Genomic DNA, 23,533 nt, shown 5'->3' on the forward strand with positions numbered 1-23,533 from the left:
GGTTGCAGCCTTGGATTTGACATCAGGCTTGACTTTCTTGTTGTTGTGGGATACATGAGGGTTCTTCTTCTGTACCATATTGGCACTAGAACCTCCCTCAACCTTTTTGCCCCGGACGTCCTTTGCCCTCGCCTTCTCCTCAACACCCAAAGAGCCAATGAGATCAGAAACATTGAACTCTTGTCTCTTGTGCTTTAGAGAAGTGGCAAAGTCCGACCAAGAAGGTGGCAATTTGGCAATAATGCCACCCGCCACAAACTTGTCCGGCAACTCACAGTTGTTGTTCTCAAGTTCCTTAGCCAGCATCTGAATCTCATGAGCTTCTACTACAGAACGGTCATCGACCATCTTGTAGTCATAGAACTGCTCCATGACATACAGCGCACTGCCAGCGTCAGAAACTCCGAACTTGGCCTCAAGTGCATCCCACATGTCCTTCCCAGAAGGCATGTGCATGTGCACGTCCACTATGTTGTCAGCGAGTACACTGATCAATGCTCCACGGAACAGGCAATCCGAAGCCTCGAACTTAGCCTCTTCCTCAGGAGAAAGAGGTGGTTCACTTCGTTTGCCCCGTGAAACATAGAAGCATTGCATCGCTGTCAACCACAATAGTGCACGTGCTTTCCATCTCTTATAGTTAGAACCATCAAAAGCATGTGGTTTCAGTGTAGCAGCAAAGCCAACTACCGAAAATGACCTATCAGATTTTTGGATAGTTGGAAATATGGTCGTAAATCGGCATATTTAATCCAAAATGTTAAGACAGTAATCATGGCATAAACAGTGTAGGGTGATCTAGTGACAACATGTAACAAAACCAGTAGCATACTAAAGGCAGTAGCATACTAAAGGCATCATGCGCATTATGAATATCAGGAACAAGAACATAGCAGTAACGCAGTAGCATGCTAGAGGCATCATGAATATCAGGAACAGGAACATAGCAGTAAAGCGCTAACAACGGGAACAGGAACAGGAGAAGGATATACCTCGAGAATGGCCCTCCGCTGGATTGTGAGGCAGAATTGCCTCCGTTGGTGTTGTTTTTCACGGCACCGGCTCCAGCTCCTGGCGCACCACCTCCAGCTCCAGCTCCTGGTGGCGCACCACCTCCGCCATCTCCTCCAGCAGCAGCAGCGGCACCGGCTCCAGGCGCAGACATGGTGGGCAAGGACGAGCAGTCGTGCGGGAAGCACTCCCCAAAAATCTGATCATCCACCTATCCGGTGCAGATCTCAGGCGAAGGTGTGGTTGGGAAGAGGAACTAACACCCGGGAAAGAAGCAAGCGGATCAGAACGCGAGAGCAGCACAGGCCCGGAGGAGGAGGAATCTGATCGGACTCGCGGCCTCCTTATCTATCAGGAGAGAGGCAGTTACCCAGTGCAGATCTCAGGCGAAGGTGTGGTTGGAAGGAGGAACTAACACCTGTGAAAGAAGCAAGCGGATCAGAACGCGAGAGCAGCACAGGCCCGGAGGAGGAGGAATCTGATCGGACTCATGGCCTCCTGGGAACGTTGGATCGTGGACGCGCCGTTGCGGAGGAGGAATCTGATCGGACTCGCGGCCTCCTTATCTAGCGGCCTCCTGGGAACGTGGGATCGTGGACGCGCCGTTGCAGAGGCAGTCGTGGGAACGTGGGATCGTGGACGCAAAAGAGTAGCGACGTGATACACGCCCGTCCGGCCCGGCGCGCGCGCGTGGCTTTCCGATCCCCAACTCAACCAGTCAACTGGGAGCCTCCAATAACTCCCTATTTAGGTTGAGATATTTCTTGCTTAAATCCTAAGGTGGTATTATTATCCTTAACACTTATTATAGGCCTTTGAGATTTAATAGGATAAATTAGGTCTAGCCCAATTATTCTAACACTAGACACAGAGGTGCACGTTGTTTACTTTAGCGCCGTCAATTTTTTTTAGTCCCACACCGGAGATCGAAAGGATTTCACCTCTTCTTACATATCTATCCTGCTACGCTGTTGACGTGCTCGATCGAAGGCACACCTCGCACACACGGACGTGTATGTTGATGGTAGTGTGCGTATGTCACACGTAAGCATATCAAACAAAACCCATGGATTATGAAGGCCGACTTGTGGACATTGCTGTGTTGCTTGTCCTCGGCTCTTCGCCCAGCAATTGAGCAAAAAACAGCGCGTGACACATACGCTAGCATTTTTTTTTTTTTTGCTCTGCCCCCCATTCGGGGGCTCCTTGTATCGCAAATCACTACAACCAAAATTGCTTTCAGTTTACATCATGTATCTATCTACATAAATAATCGCTTGCCTTACTTTAAATGAGTTTTTGGAACATACAACGATTTTTCGGGAAACAATCTAACAAGGTTATTCTGCTACTACTGCTAATTACTACTCCACTACTACTACACTACGGAGTACCATAAAAGAATAGGCTAATTCTCGAATATACTATGGAGTACCTAAAAAAATAGCCTAATTCTCAGTACCATGATAAAAGAATATGCTAATTCTCGAATCCTTTGCTTTTCTTCTTCAAATATCGCTAATCCCGATTCCCGAGGCGTCTAGAAACCGTTGTATGCACTGTCACCGCGTTGCTCCCAGCCGTTACCGCCATGAAACAGAGGACGAACAGGGGCGCCGCCACCGCCACCGCCACCGACGGCTCCGCCCGAGCCCGAGCCCGACGACGACGGCGACGTGCCAATGCTCCACGAGTGCAAGAAGCGGCCGTTCCCGCCGCCGCCGAAGAACCCGTCCGTGACGGTGGAGCTCGTCGGCCGCTCCGGCGCCCCCGCCAGGATCCTGGAGTAGTCGAGGCAGTCCGCGACGTCGCCCGGCTGCGACTCCAGCAGCGCGGCGGGCGCCGACGACGCCGCCGCCGCGGCGGCCGCGGCGTCCGTGGCGCGTCGCGCGTCGGCCGCGGCGGCGTCCTCGGGGAAGTTGAGCCTGGCGTGCCCCCCGCGGAAGCGGAGCGCCGCGGCGTCGTAGGCGCGCGCCGCGTCCTCGGCGGTGGCGAACGTCCCGAGCCACACCCGCGCCGCCCTGTGCGGGTCCCTGATCTCCGCCGCCCACTTCCCCCACGGCCGCCGCCTCACCCCCCTGTACTTCCTCGCCGCCGGCACCGCCCCCTGCCGCGCGCCGTCCGCGCGCCACGGCGCTGTCCTTGTCACCGCGGACGCGGCGGTCTCCTCGGTCGGCGGCGGGCCGCCGCCGCCGTACGCGACGACGTGCGTGAGCGCCGACACGATCGCCTCCGTCTCCGCCGCGAGGTCCGGCTCCGACAACGCCATCGCCGACGCAGTAGCTACGCTCGTTTGACCTCATGCAAGAACACCCCCCAAATTTATATGCTCCTCTTCCTCAACCTCTCGAGCTTAAAGAAAGCCAAGAAACTCCAAACACCGGACACTTCCCCATCCATCGCCATGATCAAAACAAACAAATCGAAAACACGGGTTGCGGAAGCCAACTTGGATTAAGCAACATCGAAATTAGCAAAAACAAATGGTTTGATTAGAGCGAATGAGGACGAAGCGAAACCGAATTAGGAGAAGATCAGTGGATCATAAGAAGACACCCTCGATCCTTGGCCACGAAGGATTGGATGATCCGTGGTGGCTCTGCGCTGACTCTAAACGTTTGCTTCGACTCTTGGTCCACTGCTGCAAGAAACCCAGGAGCCAAAGCTAAAAAAGACAAAAACAAAAGCAAATTTTGTCCGTGTGTGTTCATGGCGATTCTTGGATTGTTCTCATCTCTGAATAAAGTAGGAGACAAAAAGAGATATAGATTTTGTGATGGCTGCAGTTTGACCATCTAGAAAGGAAGTCAGAGTGGAGGAGACGAAGGCAAAGCAAGTCGATCGAGCAGGGAAATTGGGAACGGTGGAAAATGGTCATAAGGTGATTGATGGATGATAATAACATTATTATTACATTACATGTAAAATAACACTAAATAAACGGGGTCATTCCGCCACGTGGCGATTAGTATTTTTCCCGTACCTCAGTACCTGTGATTATTTGATGAGCACGTGACGTGTCGAGGCACGATTTGCCGGTCTTTAGTTTTTTTTCTTGAGATTTTTCTTTTTTTGGAGAACTGGTCTTTGGTGTTCGCTTCCGTTTTCGCTTTGGCCGTGCAGGCGTGTGCAGGCGCCGCGTACGGTGACGCGGAACACGCGACGGGATGCAGTGGCCCATACTGTGGGTCTTGAGCTTAGCTGAAAACCTCTGCTGCATGGCCAAGATTTGTTTTATAAGAAAAGACAAAGTTTTCCAAGTTGATGCATGTAAAATCGACGCTATTTCTTTTTCATTTTTGGAGAAAGAGAAAATGTAAGTACGCTGTTTTTCTAGAAGAAAGATGATATATTTTTTTTTTAATGATGTTTCCTATAAGAGATCATTAGTTGGTCAGAATCTTGCATATTGGTATGAATTGTGTGCTTCTATTGTACATATTCAATTGAATCAATCCTCTGATAGCTTTAGATGGAATTATCATCAGAATGGAATATTTTCTGTTAGGTCGATGTATCTAGTTTTAATTAATAATGGTTATATTGAGAGAAACAAGATTATTTGGAAGCTTAAAGATGCCACTTAAGATTAAGATTTTTATGTGGTACTTGCTTAAAGGGGTTGTGCTAACCAAGGATAACTTGGCAAGACGAAATTGGAATGGCAGTTTAAGATGTTGTCTTTGTATGAAAAATGAGACTATTCAACATCTTTTTATAGAGTGTCATTATGCAAAATTTGTTTGGAGAGCAGTATAGTTCTCTCTTGGTTTATACCTTCCTACTACCATATCTAATATGTTTGATGGTTGGCTTTTGAGGGTAGATAAGAAGAAGAGTAAACTCATACTTGTAGGAGCTTCTGCCATATGTTGGGCTCTGTGGTTGACTAGGAATGATATGGTTTTTGACAAATCACTATCTATCTCATATATGCAGGTAATTTTCAGGGCAATATATTGGCTCAGATTTTGGGTACAGCTGCAAATGTGTGAAGATGATCGAGAGCTTATGAAGGTTGCATGTCGTAGGCTTGAGACAACGGTCATGCAACTCCTTGCAAACTATGGATGGAGATTCATAAATAGACTTGAATAAATGTGCTCTCCTTATCTTAGTTTGATCTTTTATTTTGTTGGGTGTGTTTAATTCATTTGAACTATACTCAGTGTTTGGGTGTTACTTTTGTAATAATTGGCTGTAGCTCTGATGATCAAAGGCCGGGATGTTTTATTCCATTATTTTTAAAAAAAGCTTTGCACGTTATTATAGTAGAAGAAACATGTTTGAATACAACTTTAACGTTAGAACAATCATGGCGGGTTATGATGGGGAGAATAGGGTCCGAATTTAGCTGAAAAAAAACCTAAGTGCTAAAAAGATCTCCTAGAGAAGAAGAAGGTTCCGCCTCTATCTAGATCATGTTCACCACTGTGCCGATCTGGCAAAAAAAGAGGCACGAGAATTTCGTTTCCAACCAAAGCTAGCTGCTTTGTAACCCGGAAACGAAAGAGTCGAAGCCCTTCCTGAGGTTGCCTAGCGAAAACACACTCCATTGGGAACTCCCTTCCGGCGAGTCCCAGCCCACACGGAGCTTGTCCAGGCCCATCAGCTCGTTGTCTTGGAAGCCCAATCAAGCAAAACCTATCAGTACTTCCGGCCCGGCTCAACACGGCCGTATGTCTGTATCTATCAGAATTTTTTTCTTTTTTCATTTTTTAAAATATTTACAGAAATAATCTATCGTCAGAAAAATTTAAAAAATAGACCCCGCCGCCCTCCAACGGTGCCGTGTGCACATTTTACGCTTTGGTCCTTACTGGCCTCATTTGCCCAGTTGGAAAGAAGCATTTGGCCGGTTTTGCTTTGTTGATAATTGTAACGTCCCGCCTTCCTCCAGGCCGGGCCCACTTACATCTGATAGCTTTCATAGGTCATATCAAATTGCTCCAGACCAAGCACGCTTAACTCTGGAGTTCTTTGGAGATTGGCTTCCGGAAAAGAAATTGCAACTTGTTTATATGAGTATTCTATTAATCCTATTAAGCCCTAGGCCGGGATGTTACACCCTCACCCCCTTAAGAGAGATCGACGCCCCCGTCGATCAACCCCAGGCCAGGAACGTCCTTTCTTGGCCACGTCCATGAGTTCTTTGGAGATTGGCTTCCGGAAAAGAAGTTGCAACTTGTTTATGAGTATTCTATTAATCCTATTAAGCCCTAGGCCGGGATGTTACACCCTCACCCCCTTAAGAGAGATCGACGCCCCCGTCGATCAACCCCAGGCCAGGAACGTCCTCTTGGCCACGTCCATGTGTCCAGTGCCAGCGCATGTGCCATGTTGTGTAACCACTCCCGGTCTACACCAGAAATACGCACCATGCCTGCGCAACTGCGACACACGCGCCCGTGAAACCGTGAGAGTCGGCTCTGATACCATTTTGTAACGTCCCGCCTTCCCCCAGGCCGGGCCCACTTACATCTGATAGCTTTCATAGGTCATAGAAAGCCCCGCCTTCCCCCAGGCCGGGCCCACTTACATCTGATAGCTTTCATAGGTCATAGAAAGCCCTCACAGACCAACACATGTCTTTTCTGCACACTTTGTCCTCACTCGTGTGCACCCGAGAAGAATTTCCCGGTCGGTCCTCACTCGTGTGCACCCGAGAAGAATTTTCCGGTCGGTCACCCATCCCAAATTGCTCCAGACCAAGCACGCTTAACCATGGAGTTCTTTGGAGATTGGCTTCCGGAAAAGAAGTTGCAACTTGTTTATATGAGTATTCTATTAATCCTATTAAGCCCTAGGCCGGGATGTTACAATAATGGCCCTTCTCGGGCTGGCTTTTTCATGGAGGCCCCTTTGCCGCCCTGGCAGTGGGTGCCAAGGGTGTTAATGTAAAAAGTTCAACTTTTCCAATCGGCCGTCACTGGCCGTCGAGCCGTCGTCAGCCACGTCAGCTTGCCGCCCTGCACTAGGGCGGCAGGATCTATTTTTGTAAATTTTTCCGACGATAGATTATTTCTGTAAATATTTTTAAAAAATAATTCGTATCTATCAGCCACAATTATGCTACCGCACGTTGGATTTTTCTCGTCTTCCACCCACCTCGGCATGCTAAATCGCAGCGCTATCCACGTCCAACTAGGGGTGAGCATTCGGTAAGACCGAAAATTCGATCTCGGTTTTCAATCTGTTTTATGTTCGGTCATTTAAAGCGCAAGACCGTTCGGACTTGAAAAATATTAAAGATAGAACTATTTGGTCTCGGTCTCGGTTAGACCGAAATTTAAGAAATATTCAGAAGAATCGCACAAATCCACAATAAATTTCAAATAAAAAAACATACACATGAAGAAAATTCATAAAAATCCCAGATCGGCTTTCTTCATTGTCATATACTTATCCCAGATCGGCTTCGGCACCTCTCGTTGCTGGCGGGGTGGAGGAGGCACCATCAGATGTGCCCCCGGGGTGGAGCCATGGAGGACCGCGGCTTGGGCTTGGCAGTTGAGGGTTTGAGGCCTCTGGGCTCCGGCGGCATGGGTGTCGACTGAAGGCGGCGCAACAAGAGGAGGTCGTCGTGGTGTGACTTGTGAGAAGGAGGAGGAGATGCTGGGACAGTGCAGAGGCACCGACGACAGAACACGACGTCGATGTGCGAGAGAAAAAGAAAGGAGCGCTCAGGTGAAAAAGAAAAGAAAGAAGCACTCTCTCCTAGTTGGGTGGGAGAGCGTGGCGGCTGCTAGCTGGGTGGATGAGGAGAAGGCAATAGAGAGGGAGCTAGGGTTTTACTAGTGTTGAGCTTGCTTTCTTGGGCTGATATAGGCTTTCAATGAAATTCGGTTAACTAAGGGTGATGACCGAATTGATCGAAAAAAATTCGGTCATCTAGTAAATAAGACCGAATTTTTCGGTCTCGGTTATTTTGGTTCGGTCTTTTTCTGCCCACCCCTACGTCCACAGCTAGCGTCGCTGATGGTAAAAGGAAGAGAAAATCCAACCATTGACATACACATAAATCTAAGAAATACCATCGACAAATATGAGTTTTATAAAATACCATCGTACAAGTGATTTTGTCATAGAAATATCATTGTCGTTATTCTTCCGTCTACCCAACGCCAACGGGGAGATGCTAACGGAACTATAACAACATTAGCATTTATAGGACAAAGTTGCTTGTGCAATAGTATTTCATGAAACTCGTATTTGTCTATGCATTTTTTTTTTGGAACCAGACACTTATCAATGGTACTTCTTAAATTTTCTTTAAAAAAATTGTAAAATCAACGAGTTGTTGACTTTGTTGGACAATTCCTATACCAGTTTAGCTACCATTTGTTCGGCAGATGTGGCTGTTTGGTTGGTTGTGTAACACTGCCTAAGCCAGCCAAACATTTATGGCTAAGTTGCTAAAGTTGTGGCCAAGAAAAATGAAGCCACATCTTAGCCTCCTTGCCACACATTATTGTGTCTATGAAATGTGGGGTCAAGTTAAAGGAAAGTTTGGCATGACTAACTTGTGACTAAAACCACACACTACACTAACTTAATCAAATCTACTTGCCATACTTGTGATAAATTAAGGCAAATTTTGGCTAGCAACCAAACAACCTCTACTAGTCATACGTTGTGTGACGAAGGAGATGGGCTGAGATTATGACGGAACTGGTACGTTCACCGAAAGCGTACGTGAATACAGTACGTGATGCGCTCGTCTTTCCACGAGGAATTTGTTCCGCTCCGCGGGTTTCTAAACACAAAGGTGCTTAGGTGGTGCACGTTGTTTAGTACCACACCGGAGAGCTAACAACGTTTAGTCCTCCTCATAGGGCAGGCGACAGCCGAACCGAGCGTGTTGACGGGCACACCCCGAGTCCGGTGGCTGCACGTGCTGAGTGCACGGCTCGCAATATTCACAATGATCGAAGGAAATAATCATTGTCACCGCCCACGGGCAAAAGACGCATGACACATACGCCTAGCATATGTCCTCCTTTTTTTTTTTTGTTTACGCGACCATTTTTTTTTAATGAATCAATTTTATATTTCTGAACTCTGAATCACCCGGTCAATTTTTCACCTTCCTTAAACCGGCGTGAATCAAGTCAGTCGACTGTTTGGATGGCGTTTTTATCCTACGTGATACTCATGGGATCTACATGTCAGTGAGAGAAAATAAGACAAAACGGCTTCACATGTCAGTCATTCCTTTATCCCCTTTACCATCTCTCTCTACTCTCTCTCTTTGTTCTTGGCAAGCCAGTGCCAAATGGCGTCACTCCGCGGTAGGAGCTCCAACACATGCCTATTTTTTTCGGTGTGGTTAACATTTTTTTAATTAGTCTAGTTTACGTATCTCCAGTCTTGCTCCCTTAAACCGGCGTAAATCGAGTCCTTCGCTGTTTGAATGGCGGTTTCGTCCTACGTGATGCTCATGGGACCCACATATCAGTGAGAAAAAAATAAACAGTAGCCTTACAAGTTAGTCATTCTTTTTCTCCCCTTTACCCTCTCTCTCTCTATCTCTCTTTGTTCTCAGCCGGAGCCAGACGACGTCACTCAATGGTAGGAGCGCCAACACCAGCCAGTCCGTGAGTTCTGCACATGTGATGGCGCCGTGATGGCGCCGGTGAGGTTGCAGTCGTTGAGGCTAAGGCTCTAAAGCTGTTGCATGGCGGTGGTGTCGGCGGGAAGGTCGATGTTGTTGATGCGGCTGGTGTGGTCGCATGAGATGTGCGAACAGGCGGCGTAGGGCTCAGCGATGTTGAGGTCCCACTCCAAGGCGAGGGCATTGCCATTGGTCAGCGAGCGGCGCAAGTCCTAGAGCATGGATAGGCTACCCGGGTTGATGGCGGTGTCGGTGACGACGGGTGGGTGAAGGAGGAAGAGTGTCGCGGGGGTGCTGACAAGAAGGAGGGTGGCCATCTAGGGGAGGTGCTGGTCAGGGAGGTGGAGGCATTGGAGATGGGAGAGAGAGAGCCAGGTCTATCTATGTTAGGCAAAAACAAATACGGTGCTGTCGATGGGAGCACGCTTGGGCAACGCTCCCCAGAGCCCTCCTGCGATAGATTGTGCCACCAGCGCATCCATCGTCCCTTCGCCACCAACGCAAGCACCATTCATTGCCGCGATCACCGGCGTTCTGCATTGCTCGATGGCCGTGACTGATGCCAACATCTCCAAGATGGCACGGTGGAGCACCTCGGATGTAGGCAGGGGGTCGTCGTCGGCGCTGCCCGACAGGGAGGGGACCAGGTGGGGTTCCTGCGAGAGCTGAGGTCAATGCCGACAACGGAGAGCATGACGGTGCGCACAAGTGCGGAGGAAGTTGAGGAGCGCCATGGCATGGGGGATCTATGAGAAGGCTTTTGGGCCGAGGTCATTGAGCTGGACGGGGTGGTTGAGGTAGGTCTCGCAGGCCGCCACGGACGGGTTGGGCCGCGACACTGCGAGCGTCTTGAACCCCCGTCAGAGCTCCATCTCGGGCGTGGCGCGGTCGCCAATGAAAATAGAGGAGAGAGAAGATAAGAGGTAGGGGAATAGAGGAGTCATGACACGTGGACCTTACATGCTGACTCGGCAAATCAATCGTGGTCATCATGCCACGTCAACAAACCAACCTCCAAACCACCGAAAGAGTCGATTGGCACCTTTTTTTTTTAAGATGGGGGAGACATTATACCCAGTTTTACGGTTGAGGGAGGCAACTTAATCACGAGCAAGACATGAGGGACCCAAAATAGACTTATTCCATTATCCCTTTGCCATGGAAAAAGTACACCGAAGGTCCCTCAACTTGTCATGGATGTTACAAAATCGTCCTTCACCTACGTATTACCCAACTTACAAAACAGTGCAAACTAGGTCCCTCGGTGGTTTTGACTCCAGTTTTATCTTATGTGGCAGCTGACTCAGCGTGAGACTCACGTGGGCCCCATGCGTCAGCCTCTTCTTCCCTCCTCTCCCTCTACCTCTCTTCCTCTCTTCTCTTTTCTCCAATCTCCGGGCGGCGCGCGGGGGAGCAACTGCACGTGACGTGCGGCGGCCGGCGGGCGCAGGCGGCGTGGGGAGGAACCGCGCGCGGGCGGCGGAGCGGCGCGCAGGCGGGCACAGGCGGCGGGCGACCTTCGGTGTACTTTTTCGTTTAATCCATCCGTCCTGCAAGGCAACCGCCGACAAGGTTGCCCTGGAGCCCATCATCTCCAGTAGTACGCCGATGAGCAATCGATCTGATGATCCCCATTTGCTTTGAATCCTCAGCAGCTGGTGGTTCCTGCTACAGTTCTGCTTGCTTGTTGTTAAGATCGAGCTCACATGCTCGCACTGTTTGGTTTGGTGATTGCCACTGATTTGAACTGGTACAAAGTTAATGGTTGACTTAACTCCAGGCGGGCGAAGGCGGCGTGGGGAGGAGCCGCGCGCGTGCGGCGGGCGATGGAGCGGCGCGCGGGCGGACGTGGGCGGCGGGGGGCAGCCAACGGGGGAGCAGCGGGGCGCGGCCGGCGTCGGGTGCAGCCGCAACGTCTCCTTCGCCACGGCCTGCAGGTCACCGACCACCGCGTCGAGCTCCGCCTGTCGTCCCCGCCGCGAAGATGTCCTGGTACACAAGATCGCCGGTGAGCTCCGCCGTCTCGGCGACCACGCTCCGCATCTCCTCCATGTCGTTGTCGTCGCCGGTCCACCGCCGGCCCATCACCATGCGAGGGACGATGTTGCTGGTGACACCCATCAGCGCGGCGTCGACGTCGACGTGCTCGGCGTCGGTGGCACTCCAGCTGAGCGAGCCGACGAGGCGCGCCACCTCCTCGCGGCGGACATGGCGGAGCCGGTCTAGCGTTAGTCCGGCGAGGAGCTCTTGCACCGCCGCCCAGCTCCTCCTCCGCCGCTCGCCGCCTGCGCGCGGCCCCTCCCCACGCCGCCTGCGCCCGCTGGCCGCCGCCCGTCACGTGCAGCTGCTCCCCCGCGCGCCGCCCGGAAATTGGAGAAAAGAGGAGAGAGGAAGAGAGGTGGAGAGAGGTAGGAAGAAGAGGCTGACGCGTGGGGCCCACGTGGGTCCCACACTGAGTCAGCTGCCACATAGGATAAAACCGGATCTAATTTGCACTGGTTTTGGTTTTGTAAGTTGGGGATGCGTCATCCGGTTTTACGGTTGAAGGACGATTTTGTAATTCGATGACAAGTTGAGGGACCTTTGGTATACTTTTCCCTTTTGCCATTTATAGATGAGATTATTTGCTCCGTTTGCAAAACGGAAGAGGCAATCCAGTCAGGTTGCTTCCGGCCCGGCCCAACACGACGGCGGCACGAGGACCCGGTGATCTCTCCCTCCCATCCTGGCCGTCCACGTGTGCAGCCCGCTACGCTTCCAAGCGCTAGCGCCGCCGATCCGACCCAGCCGAATCCGTCTTTCTCTCCTCCTCCTCCTCCTCCTCCTCCGACCACCGGCCAGCCAGCGAAGTCCTCCGCCGCGGAGCTCACCTCCTCCGGCGCCGGCGACGCCCCCCTCGGTAGCCCCGGGGAGGACGCCTTTCCTCCGGCGACCACTTCCCCAGTCGCCGCCCCCGCCGCTCCTCGAACCACTCACGCGCCGCGCGGGCTCCTGTCCCAGGCTATCAGCCGCAATTTCCCTACCCCCCCCCCCCCTCGCCGGATACCTCGCCGCCGTCCAAGAGCTAGCGTCTCTGATGGTAACTTCTCTGTGAGCTCGCTCGCTCGTTCGTAGAGATTCCTGATTCTGTATGATTGAGCTCCCCGGGCTGTTCGGTTTTGCAGGAGGAAGAGCGCATGGAGCCGCCGCCGCCGCCGCCGTACATCCACATCGAGACCAACGATTTCTTGCACAGGAGGTGAGTGAGTTTCACGGCGATGTGGGACAACGGCTGCGTCCTGTGCTTTTGGATGTAATGCGAATCTTTATACTTTGGTGCGCGATGCTAGGCACAAGAGGCAGAAAGAGGAGGACATAGCTGTGTGTGAGTGCCAGTATAATCTGCTGGATCCGGACAGCGCGTGCGGGGATCGGTGCTTGAACGTCTTGACTAGCACGGAGTGTACGCCTGGATACTGCCTCTGCGGTGTATACTGCAAGAACCAGGTTGGTGTTTCTCTTGTTCAAGTAGTAGCGCAACCGTTCCAAATCTTGATTGAATGAATATCCATACATTTGTTCTTACATGATTACTTTAGTTCACTCGAGCCTAGTTACTAGGCAGGAGGGGAAAAAAATGGTGTAACACGGTTATTTTGCTTTCTTGTCTTCTTGATTGAATATAATCCAGTTTATTATAGATGTACAGCAATTTTCAATATAGTCGTGCTGGCTCTTAGCTGTAAGGATTTTTTTTCAAGTGAGATTGAATATAATCTGGTTTCTTATACATGATGTACCATTATTTCTAATATATAGTTTTACTAATTTTCTATAGATACCGAACACTATCATTTTCAATATATAGTTTTACCAATTTGCTAGGGAGGCCGAATGTCATCTGGAGTGCTTTACAGTTTCACTGGTAGTTATGTTTGTATTTTAATCAATTTCTCTGTTGGCAGCGATTTCAAAAAAGCCAATATGCTGCGACAAGGCTGGTAAAAACTGAAGGGCGTGGATGGGGCCTTTTGGCTGATGAGAATATTATGGTGACTGAATTTACCTTGATTTTATGGTCTGCTAATGTTGTTAAATATATTCAAGTGAGTATGCTTTAGTGAGTCTATTGTTTTCTTAATGGTTTTTAGGCTGGACAATTTGTTATGGAATATTGTGGAGAAGTAATATCATGGAAGGAAGCCAAGAGGAGATCTCAAGCATATGAAAACCAGGGTCTGTTGATTTTATCTTCCCTCAATGTTAGCATGGTGGTACATTTTGGCTAGGGATGGCAACCGGGCCATCCCCGGCAGGGTGTGGTCCCCCGTCCCCGTCCCCGTGCAGTTAGAAATCACCCGCCCCCGTCCCCGGTGTCGGGGCTGTATTTCTCCCGTCCCCGAGCCTCGCCGGGTGCACGGGGCACCCACGGGGTCGCACACCCGATAAACTCGTGGGCATAAATCAACAAGAAGGTTCTCTAGTAGGAAGGTAGAAGTAGAACAGATCGGCAAAAATAGCACGAGGACATACATCTATCATTTTCTCAGATTATGAACATGACCATGGTGCCAGACTTGCATGATTCTGTTGCCAAGAATCAGCTCCAACTTCCATCAAAATGAGAAAAATAAACAGCGACAAACAGGACAGAGCAGAAAATAACAAGCAAAGTATATACCGGCATTCGGATGCAGCAAGTGCCCGTCCTCTTGCTTTCCCGCATGAGCAAGCGACTTGGAGGCGGAACAACAGCTCGCGCGGCATGGTCACCTTATGCGGCGGCGGGGTGCTATATCGCTGCTGTGGCCTGGAGGAGGTGCGATGGCTGGCGCCCTTGCCGACCTCGACTGGCGGCTGCTGATGGATCTGAGAAGGGGACAAGGGAGGACTGGTCTAGTGTAGGGTTTCTTTTGCTTTATATACCAGCACCTCTAAATTGGGCCCTAAGTGGGCTTTTAACTTTTATGGACTGTACATATGCCTACACTACTCGAGTCACCCACGGGGATTCGGGGCCAGCTGCCTATGGAACATCCCCGTCCCCGCATCACCCGACGGTGACAGTTTCTAGCCGATAACAGCCCCATGGGTGATGAATTTAGCCTGTTTACATACCCTAATAGAGTTTTTACCTATCGGGTATCGGGGTTCGGGTCCCCATTGCCATCCCTAATTTTGGCTAGCTATAACATTTGTTTTTTGTGCCCTGTTAGGTTTAACGGATGCCTATATTATCTATCTGAATGCTGATGAGTCTATCGACGCAACAAAGAAGGGGAGCCTGGCAAGATTCATCAACCATTCGTGGTATGTCTTGTAGCAAATATATGTCTGCCTATATTATGTTTCTTTCATATGCATTATTTGATAATTGATTATCGAGTTTTTTTCCATTTACTAGCATTTAATGATTAAATCTGATAGCTTGTTATTGAAGCATGCAGCCAACCAAACTGTGAGACAAGGAAATGGAATGTTCTTGGGGAAGTAAGAGTGGGAATTTTTGCGAAACAAGATATTCCAATCGGAACGGAACTATCCTATGACTACAACTTTGAGTGGTTTGGTGGTGCAATGGTGAGGTGCCTTTGTGGAGCTGGCAGCTGTTCTGGATTTCTTGGGGCTAAATCACGTGGTTTCCAGGTAAAAAGTTGTTGTGTGATATGTCTTGTAACCTGAAAAGCACCATTTTATAAGTAGGATTTTCCCTTGCACATGTGCTGGCATAATTCTTCTGCATTTCTCTCTTACCATGAGTGCTGAAGTACAGGTTACATGCACAGTCGCTTCATAAATTGTTAATTTATATAGGAGTAGTTACAAATTGGTTACATTTTCAGTGTTTATTTTCATTTTTACATTCCTTTTAGAATGCCCATCGCTTATGTAATGAATGCTACATTTTTGCCATGTTTTAGGAGGCTACATACCTGTGGGAAGATGATGATGACAGGTAGGATTGTGCTTGTACTTACCTATCCAATCTGCTGAATAAAATATTGTCTATTCAAATGGTCCCAGGAAGTTATATGTGGTAACTTCTGTAATTGGATGGTTTTACTTAGCAGTGACCTTTCTCTGTTATTCCCTCAGTCCCAAAATATAATAACTTAGGATCAGATGGGACGTTTCCTAGTACTACAAATCTGGACAGGAAACGTCCCATCCGATCCTAGGTTGTTATATTTTAGGACGGAGGGAGTAGTTAAGACAAATAGGAAAAAAGAAGCAATTAAACAGCATGTTAACATAACTACTATTATGTCTTGCTTTATTATCTTCTCAGATCCATATTACTGTCATGTCTTGCATTATCATCATAGAAGAAGATCCTAGTTGGTTAAAAATATGCAGATTTGTGTTGCCTGGGTCAACCTGTCATTTCAAACAAAGCCTGAATTTCTTGAAATGCCGAAATATCGATGGATACAACAAATCTGAGCACCGGTTAACATATGCTTTCCATCTTAAATTGCAGGTTTTCTGTTGAGAATGTTCCCCTTTATGATTCTGCTGATGATGAACCTACCAGCATTCCAAAGGACATCTTAATAAAAGATGAGCCAAATACACAGGATGGCAACAACAACACAATCCAAAATACTGGGATTCCTATTATTGCAAGTTCAAGTAAATTCACACCGATGAATGTTGAACCATCGATTGCGAGTTCAAATGAGTTCACACCGATGAATGTTGAACCATTGAATGTGAGCTCAAATGAATTGACACCAATGACTATTGAACCATTGAATGCTATTCCAATGGGAGTTGATTTTACTCAGAATGGATCAATTGAATATGGTGCGCAATGTGCTGAAGATGCTCTGCAAAACTCAACGCGTGGAGTTGCAAACCTCCAGAATCAAAGTGCGCCCCGGGACAACAACCATACAGAGTTGGTTGCGGTGAAACGTAGACCCACACTTCGTGGTGGAAAAGCTAAACGTGGTATGCGCAAGCAACTGAATGTTGCGGGTATCTGTGATCGGTTAGCATCAGAGGTGGCACGTGAAGAAATATTGTATTGCGAGGTAAAGAACTACTGTAACTCCCTTTTTATTGAACATTGCTCTAGGAAAGCTTAGGCTTTGCAATGACCTTTTTTCCAAATCAAACGTCAGGAAATGAAGAATCAAGCTGCTGCTGAAATTGACAGCCTGTACGACGAGATAAGGCCGGCGATCGAAGAGCATGAGAGGGATAGTCAAGACAGCGTGGCCACAAGCCTTGCAGAGAAGTGGATCGAGGCTAGCTGCTGCAAGTACAAAGCTGATTTTGATCTGTATGCTTCCATTATCAAGAATCTTGCTTCCACACCTCTAAGATCAAAAGAAGACGCGGCCCCTAAAGAGCAAAATGGATTGATGTACTTGGAAAACGGTCCATGAACCGATTTACAAATTGGACTTGTAAAAGCTAGAAAAAGGCTAGAGATTGATTGTCAGACATAGTTGAGGTTTAGGGGATTATCTTCCCTGATACAATTTGGTTAAGAAAATTATGCAAGGTCATATTTTTCTTATTGCAAATACCATTAACGTGAGTATGTTTACTCATGGAAACCCTGAAATACCTGGTGTTACAAATTTCGAAGTCTACTCCATGTCTGCGTTTCGGTACGTCTATGTGGTCCATATGCCACCATTTGAACTTATTTTTAGTTCAGCCATTATTTGTTCACTGTAACAAGAATTTTTTTGGAGATCAGCCATTATTTTTTTTGGGACTGTCTAGGTAGCATGTCTCCTTTTGTGATCAATCATCACTTGTTTTTTCTTTCTGAGAGGAACGATTGTTTGTTGATTGTAGCAGTAGGTTATCAATTGGGCTGGGTCTTTCCGTGCCCGCCCGAAAATTCATGTGTAGTTGACAAACCAGGAACTACACGATCCGTTTGGTTGTGGATCGTGCTAGCATGACTCGTCGCCAAGCCATGCTTGGGCCGCTACCCGGCCCGGTGTACCAACATGACAAGTGCATGTGTCATGACAAACTAGGAACTACACGATCCGTTCGGCTGTGGATCGTGCTAGCACGACTCATCTATCCAAGACATTTGGATAATGCGATTAAAACTAATTAATATTATTTTCCATTTTTCAGGTTTCCATTGTTCAGGTAGGGTGGAAATAGGATGTGCTAGACAAAATTACTAATTACTGTTACCATTTTGTGCGTATCCTGATAAAGGTAATCAGTATCGAAATACTAGGTAGAATCGTTTTCTGATTTATAATGTTATAGGATCCGGATAGTATCATAGGATCGAGATACTACCAGATTTTAGAAAATACAAATTTTGATATAAAATAGATAATATGTTATATAAATTAAAGCATATAAATTGATTCCGATAAATTTAATTGGTTTATGTAAACTTAAGCATATTTGTTCATACTATTTTTAATCCATCTTATACTAAATACTATCTCCGTTCCTAAATATTTGACGCCGTTGACTTTTTTAAACATGCTTGATCATTCATCTTATTTTTTAAAATATGTAGAGCTATATGTATATATTAACAATGAATCAATGATAGAAAAATAATTAATAATTATAATATGATAAAAAAAGTTAACGGTGTTAAATATTTAGGAACGGAGGAAGTAATTAGGATTGTAGAAACGCGATAGTAAAATTTCGTAATACTGATCGGAGTCGTAGAAGGGTAGGGATCCGTAGAATAGGAAGAGAGTAGGGATACGGATCGGAATACTGATAAACTTCCTCGTCAGTTTGCCCTTTAGCCCACCCGCACCGCCGCCGCAACCGCCTCCGGCGATCCCCATCCATCCCGCGCCGCGAGCGGAGCAGGGCGCCGCCGTTCGTTCGCCCTGCTGCTTCTCCCGCCGCATCCATCCCGGTGAGCACATCCTCCGCCACCGCGCCCCGCCTGCGCCGATCCCCGAGCGAGCGGTGTCGCCGTCGTTCGTGCTGCTGCTTCCGCCGCATCTCTCTCTCTCTCTTCCCACGCACTTCTTCTCGAATTCGCGTTAACCCTAGCTTCTGTTCTAGAAATTTGCCTTAACCTTAATGGTAGTAACAGTTTGATGGCTCCCAAAAAGTTTGGATCCGCCACTGGTTTGTCGGATTATGGTATTATACTGGTTCATAAACATGTAGCTGGGCAGTCTGATCTTGATGTTTTTTTTATTATTTTGGGTAAAATTACTATTCCTTGCTTTGTGTTTTGTAATAGTAACCATCGGTTTGATGGTAAGTAAATTGCTAACCAGAATCGATCCTAGTCTGTTTAATTGTTATCTACATAGGTCATGAATCACTGTTTATTTTTTAGCCATTGTTCTGAAATATTACATTGGATGCAGGTTATATATCTATTTATTCAAGTGTGAGGTAGTTGGATAGAAAGCAAAAGTCCCTGGTGCAAACAACTTTAGGTGTCCTGTGTCCCGGTATTTGATTTTGTTTCATGCAACGGACATTGGGGGCAGGATAAGTCGAGTCATGGGAAAATCCGAGCATGGCAATCTACTGGTATCTCTCAGTGATGGGCTGCCCCATTATAGTCTTGCAGCAGCAGTTGGCCTGGCAATAGGAGTTGCTGGGTTGTGCAAGGCGCTGCATAGCAGCTTGGTGATACCACCAGTTTCTCAGAAGAAGCTACTTTCGAACTCAGATAGACTTTATTACACTGGAGGCCTGAAAAATCTTGGCAACAATTGCTTTCTTAATGTTATCCTGCAGGTATATGTCGTTCTCTATTGAATGATCCGTTATATGGTACTCTTTATGTATAGCACTGTCATCAGCTGGAGCTAAAATGCTAAACTAGAGAAAATGTTTGTTTGACAGGCACTTGCTAGCTGTGACGGGTTTGTTTCCTCTCTAGATAATTTGCTTGGAAGTGAGGATGTGCTACCTGAGGAAAAGTCCGAAAAAATGCCTCTTATTTTTGCTCTAAGTTCTCTTATAAAAGGTACACCGTTTACTCTTTCTAAAATGCACCTTTGGAAAGGAGTTGGTGTGGAATCAGTACTTAGCAACTTTTAAGTTCTTTTTTATTGATTTGTCTGTAATTATCTGTGCAATACATAATTTGAGTGGAAAATAAAGTGTTGGTTCCTGTGACCCTAGTGGTCTCAGGAATTACCGAGCAGTGGTGGTCTGGTGGAATCGTTACATACTGTAATACTGTAAACACGGTTCGTTTTTACAGGTATACTCTGATGCAGTGTTGACATTTATGAATCTATTTACATAAATTGCTGAACATCATATCATGTCATTGCATTGGTTGGTAAAATGAATTGCTTGCAGCTCACAGTTTGATGTTCTTGCTCCACTTCACACATCACGGTTTCTTCCTTCAATATGAAAGAAAAAGCATGTCTTTTTAACTGTTGTTTTATTTTTCTTAAAAAGAATATAACTTGTGATGCTCCCAGTTTCAAGTTCTATACTTGTAAAACTTCATTTAGTTGGTTACTCATAAAATTTCTTTTACTAGTTTATGAACTTTACTTAAATGTTGTAGACTTGAGCGTAGTTCGAGACAAAAGGACTGAACTGAGTCCACACAGAGTAATGGATGCTTTGAGCTTCTACGTCGGCCACTTTAATTTGACAAGAGAGCAGGCATGATGTTTAATCCTGTATATTTCTTCTCTTTAAATTTTACTTTTATATTATATGTCCATAAATGATGAGAACTATTTAACCCTCATAGGATGCTTCGGAAGCCTTTCATCATCTTTTGACCTCACTGAGGGATGAATTTTCCCGTTGTTATGTACCAAATAGGAGTTCTCTGGCAGACATCACCATGTTTCCTTCCAAAGTATATAGTCAAAGGGAAGGTAACCAGCCTGAATGCAAGCGATGGAAACAAAACCTATTTGGTCCCTTTGATGGGACTATTGGCAGCATATTATCTTGCAGAAATTGTTCATCTGTGGTAGATACCTATGCCCCTATTTTTGTAGCTGTTAACTATGCTCCTAATCTCGTATGTTGTGACGATTAATGTGTCCTCTTCTCTATCTTTTACCAAATGCATGTTGCTGTACACACCTTTGACAATTATTTTATCTAGCTATATATGTATGCCATTATAAGTATGGTATTATGGAAGATATATTGATGATAAATCTGTATATATTTGACCAATTTAAATATATTTTGGTGGGGGTGTGTCACATGCTCTCTGCAGTTTGTTGAAAGCATGCTTAGTACTTTTTATCACTTCTGTTGATTTTCTGTTCTCATTGTTATTGTTTTGCACAGCTGTCATTGGACTTCGAAAATTTCTACTGCTTGCCTCTCTCACCTGTGGCTACTATAAATGGAGATATTGTATGTGCAAGTGAACCTTCCTATGTTTCATTAATTCAGGATTCATCAATGGCTAGATTTGGTTCCTGCGCTATTCATAATGCTTGTTTCCCTTATGTTTCTCTTATCGTGTGACATTTAGATCAATGGATGTAGTTTGGTGGATTGCCTTGAGCACTTTACGGCGTTGGAGCATCTTGACAACTATCGTTGTGATCATTGTTGGCACAATGTTGCTGCCAAATATTTGTCTCTTAAATCCGAAGTTGATGAGGTAGTAGTTTTATCTTTTGATGTATCTTAGTTGTTTAACTAAGCTTGATATGATACCCTGTATTGTTATCTTTGGCAGGACAAAATTAACAAACTACGCACCTGTGTCGACTATGGCACTTGCAGTTGTAGGCATATATTTACCCCGGAGGAAATGACATGTTCGATATCTTCTCAGGCAACAAAGCAGCTGGCTATCACTCATTTCCCAAAGGTACAACCAAAGTACCTTTTTGTAACATAAGTGGAATTATGTCGTACAATATGTTGCTAAACCTGATTTAGTATCCTCTTCCAGATCTTGTGCATTCATTTGCTACGCGCTTCTGTTGGTCTAGATGGTGAATTTGTTAAGCGTGGGGTAAGCGCATGTAACATGTGTAATAAATACTGTTGCTTTATATCACTCCACACTCTAAACTATATAGGTCGTCTTTGATTGCAGGGACACATTTCTTTCCCTTTACTTCTTGATCTTTCACCATTTGCTGGTGGTGCATTAATCCCTGGACAGGGACCTAAACCTTCAGCAATGAACAAGCAAAGACATGGCCAGCAAACTCTCCATCTGTGGCGACAGCTGAATGCAGAGATGCCTGTGAATATGTTCCCCGCTGCCACTGATGGGGACTCATCAAGTCATCATTGTGGTGATGAATCAATAAACACACTTGGACGCTCATTTTACGTGGTATAAACTACTTACAACCATATATATTTCTTAGGTTTTGTTTGAATGATGATGGCATTCCTGATCATTTTTTCTATACAATTAAAATCACGCAATCATTTCATATGCCTCCTTGTCTTTTTTAGGGAAATAGGGATGCAGATAATAGGTTCTTGTCTTCATCATCATTGACAGACAAGTTATATGGCCTCTCATCTGTCGTGGAACACTACGGCGTATGCGGAGGTGGGCATTATGCAGCTTACCGGAGAGTAACGCCAAATTCGGATTCTAATGAACCAGTGCAATCTCTTGCAAGTTTTAGAAAGGAGTGGCTTTACGTCTCGGATGATCATGTGTCCCATGTTTCAGAGTGTGAAGTTTTGGCAGCGGAGGCCACCCTGCTTTTCTACGAAAGGCTGTAGCAACCTGTTGAGTAGTAAATTAACTTCTTCTTTTCTGGACAATGGAAGTATAACTTCCAGCCTCTGCAACAACTAAGAACACATACAACCATGTCTATGAACACTAGGATTTGAACCCTGGTGGGTGGATCCACGACTCCACCACCACATCAACGGGAAGCACGCTTCCCTAGTAAATTTACTTAGGGACAACACATTTTTTAGGGAGTTCTCCAAAAAAGTTATATGAAGAATTGATACTCTTTTGTTTGAGAACTTAATCTTGACTAAAGAATCATCAACTCATTATTTTTTTTTCCTGACCTCGTGGAGTTTGTTCAAGTAGAGATGAAATACGAGAATCAATTGATCAACTTTGTTTCAGTTGTAATATTATTGTTGTGTGCTGGTGAAAGGATACAATGGATAGCCCGTGATAGCCTAGCCTGACTTTGTTATTTTCCCCTTTGGCAACAGCATGAAAGGCCAAAATACAATTCCACTGCAAAGGGCCTTTGCAGAAGGGGAAGCAGCATGAAGGGCTAAATTCTGTTCTACTGCTGCAAAGGATGTTATTTTAGCTGAATGGACACTTGGCATAGCAAATAGAGGAGTTATGTGTGTCAGCGTGTGTGCTTTCGGTTTTTTTTTTTCAATTTCTTCTCTTTTTTTTTTCCCTCTCTTTCTCTTTTCTTCTTCTTTATTTCTTATTTCTTTTTCTTTTTTGGCTTGGCTCCTCTGATCTTGTCTTTTGCTAGACAAAGACAGATACAACTTGCAGCTAAAGCTGGCTCTACCAGAATTTACCTTTTTAGCTGGAATTTATACAAGGAAAGTCAGTATATGCCATCGAATGCTTGCTTTCACGGTATTTTGCCATTGAAGGTTTAGGGTGAATGGCCTATATATATTATTTTCTTGAAGAAATTCTTATGAGAAACCTTTTTTGCTACCCTTTCTAAGGAGGGTAGTTTTACCATCGTTAAAAAAATACTGGAAGATACCATATTTTTTTAATGTAAACCTTGGTACTTTCAGATACTAGGTATTTCATATTGGAAATTTTAGTGTGAACTCAGACACCAAATATGAGCTAAAATTTTCCAAGAAGTCCATGAATACATACTCTTTCTTTACCACTATATATTTAATGAAATATCATCCTTCAAAGATTCCTAAAGTACATTCCGGCCACTTGTGTTGCCCAAACACTATGTATTTTTAACATGTTCTTAAGTTTCTGAACTCTTGCGCTCTAAATCAGTCCCTTATCTTAGT

At 46.1% G+C, this 23,533-nt stretch overlaps 3 protein-coding genes across 4 annotated transcripts; 2 read left to right on the forward strand and 1 right to left on the reverse strand.

Moving 5' to 3' along the window:
* Nucleotides 1-2,220: 2,220 nt before the first annotated feature.
* LOC127771892 (dehydration-responsive element-binding protein 1C-like) lies at nt 2,221-3,771 on the reverse strand. The gene has a single exon (XM_052297838.1). The coding sequence runs from the start codon at nt 3,278-3,280 to the stop codon at nt 2,552-2,554; it is 729 nt and encodes a 242-aa protein (XP_052153798.1). The 5' UTR covers nt 3,281-3,771; the 3' UTR covers nt 2,221-2,551.
* An 8,584-nt stretch (nt 3,772-12,355) lies between these two features.
* On the forward strand, nt 12,356-17,180 carry LOC127772045 (histone-lysine N-methyltransferase ASHH1). Its single transcript, XM_052298019.1, has 10 exons — nt 12,356-12,704; nt 12,790-12,863; nt 12,955-13,111; nt 13,570-13,656; nt 13,756-13,840; nt 14,821-14,914; nt 15,052-15,250; nt 15,526-15,560; nt 16,086-16,641; nt 16,732-17,180. Exons 1-10 carry the CDS (start codon nt 12,702-12,704, stop codon nt 16,996-16,998), a joined length of 1,557 nt encoding a protein of 518 aa, XP_052153979.1. The 5' UTR covers nt 12,356-12,701; the 3' UTR covers nt 16,999-17,180.
* A 1,132-nt stretch (nt 17,181-18,312) lies between these two features.
* Nucleotides 18,313-22,571, forward strand: LOC127771737 (ubiquitin carboxyl-terminal hydrolase 27). 2 transcript variants are annotated; one of them, XM_052297661.1, is made up of 11 exons: nt 18,313-18,476; nt 18,943-19,321; nt 19,430-19,553; nt 20,112-20,212; nt 20,304-20,531; nt 20,861-20,929; nt 21,051-21,182; nt 21,261-21,395; nt 21,480-21,542; nt 21,627-21,872; nt 21,998-22,571. In XM_052297661.1, the coding sequence occupies exons 2-11, from the start codon at nt 19,082-19,084 to the stop codon at nt 22,274-22,276; spliced, it is 1,617 nt and encodes a 538-aa protein (XP_052153621.1). In that variant the 5' UTR covers nt 18,313-18,476; nt 18,943-19,081; the 3' UTR covers nt 22,277-22,571. The 2 variants fall into 2 exon arrangements, with proteins under 2 accessions (XP_052153621.1, XP_052153622.1); XM_052297662.1 differs by lacking the exons at nt 18,313-18,476; nt 18,943-19,321 and having other exon boundaries at nt 19,427-19,553; nt 19,712-20,212.
* Nucleotides 22,572-23,533: the final 962 nt, after the last annotated feature.

The sequence above is a fragment of the Oryza glaberrima genome, chromosome 4 (assembly GCF_000147395.1).
Source record: "Oryza glaberrima chromosome 4, OglaRS2, whole genome shotgun sequence".
NCBI classification, from domain to species: Eukaryota; Viridiplantae; Streptophyta; class Magnoliopsida; order Poales; family Poaceae; genus Oryza; species Oryza glaberrima.

Bases quoted from the DNA above. Each gene is read 5' to 3' on its own strand.
- LOC127771892 (XM_052297838.1), bottom strand. From the start codon at position 3,280: ATGGCGTTGTCGGAGCCGGACCTCGCGGCGGAGACGGAGGCGATCGTG.
- LOC127772045 (XM_052298019.1), top strand. The intron at 13,657-13,755 runs GTGACTGAATTT...AATGGTTTTTAG, and splicing joins TGGCTGATGAGAATATTATG to GCTGGACAATTTGTTATGGA. The intron at 15,561-16,085 runs GTAGGATTGTGC...CTTAAATTGCAG, and splicing joins TGGGAAGATGATGATGACAG to GTTTTCTGTTGAGAATGTTC.
- LOC127771737 (XM_052297661.1), top strand. From the start codon at position 19,082: ATGGGAAAATCCGAGCATGGCAATCTACTGGTATCTCTCAGTGATGGG. The intron at 20,213-20,303 runs GCATGATGTTTA...TAACCCTCATAG, and splicing joins TTAATTTGACAAGAGAGCAG to GATGCTTCGGAAGCCTTTCA. The intron at 20,930-21,050 runs GTATGTGCAAGT...TGTGACATTTAG, and splicing joins CTACTATAAATGGAGATATT to ATCAATGGATGTAGTTTGGT.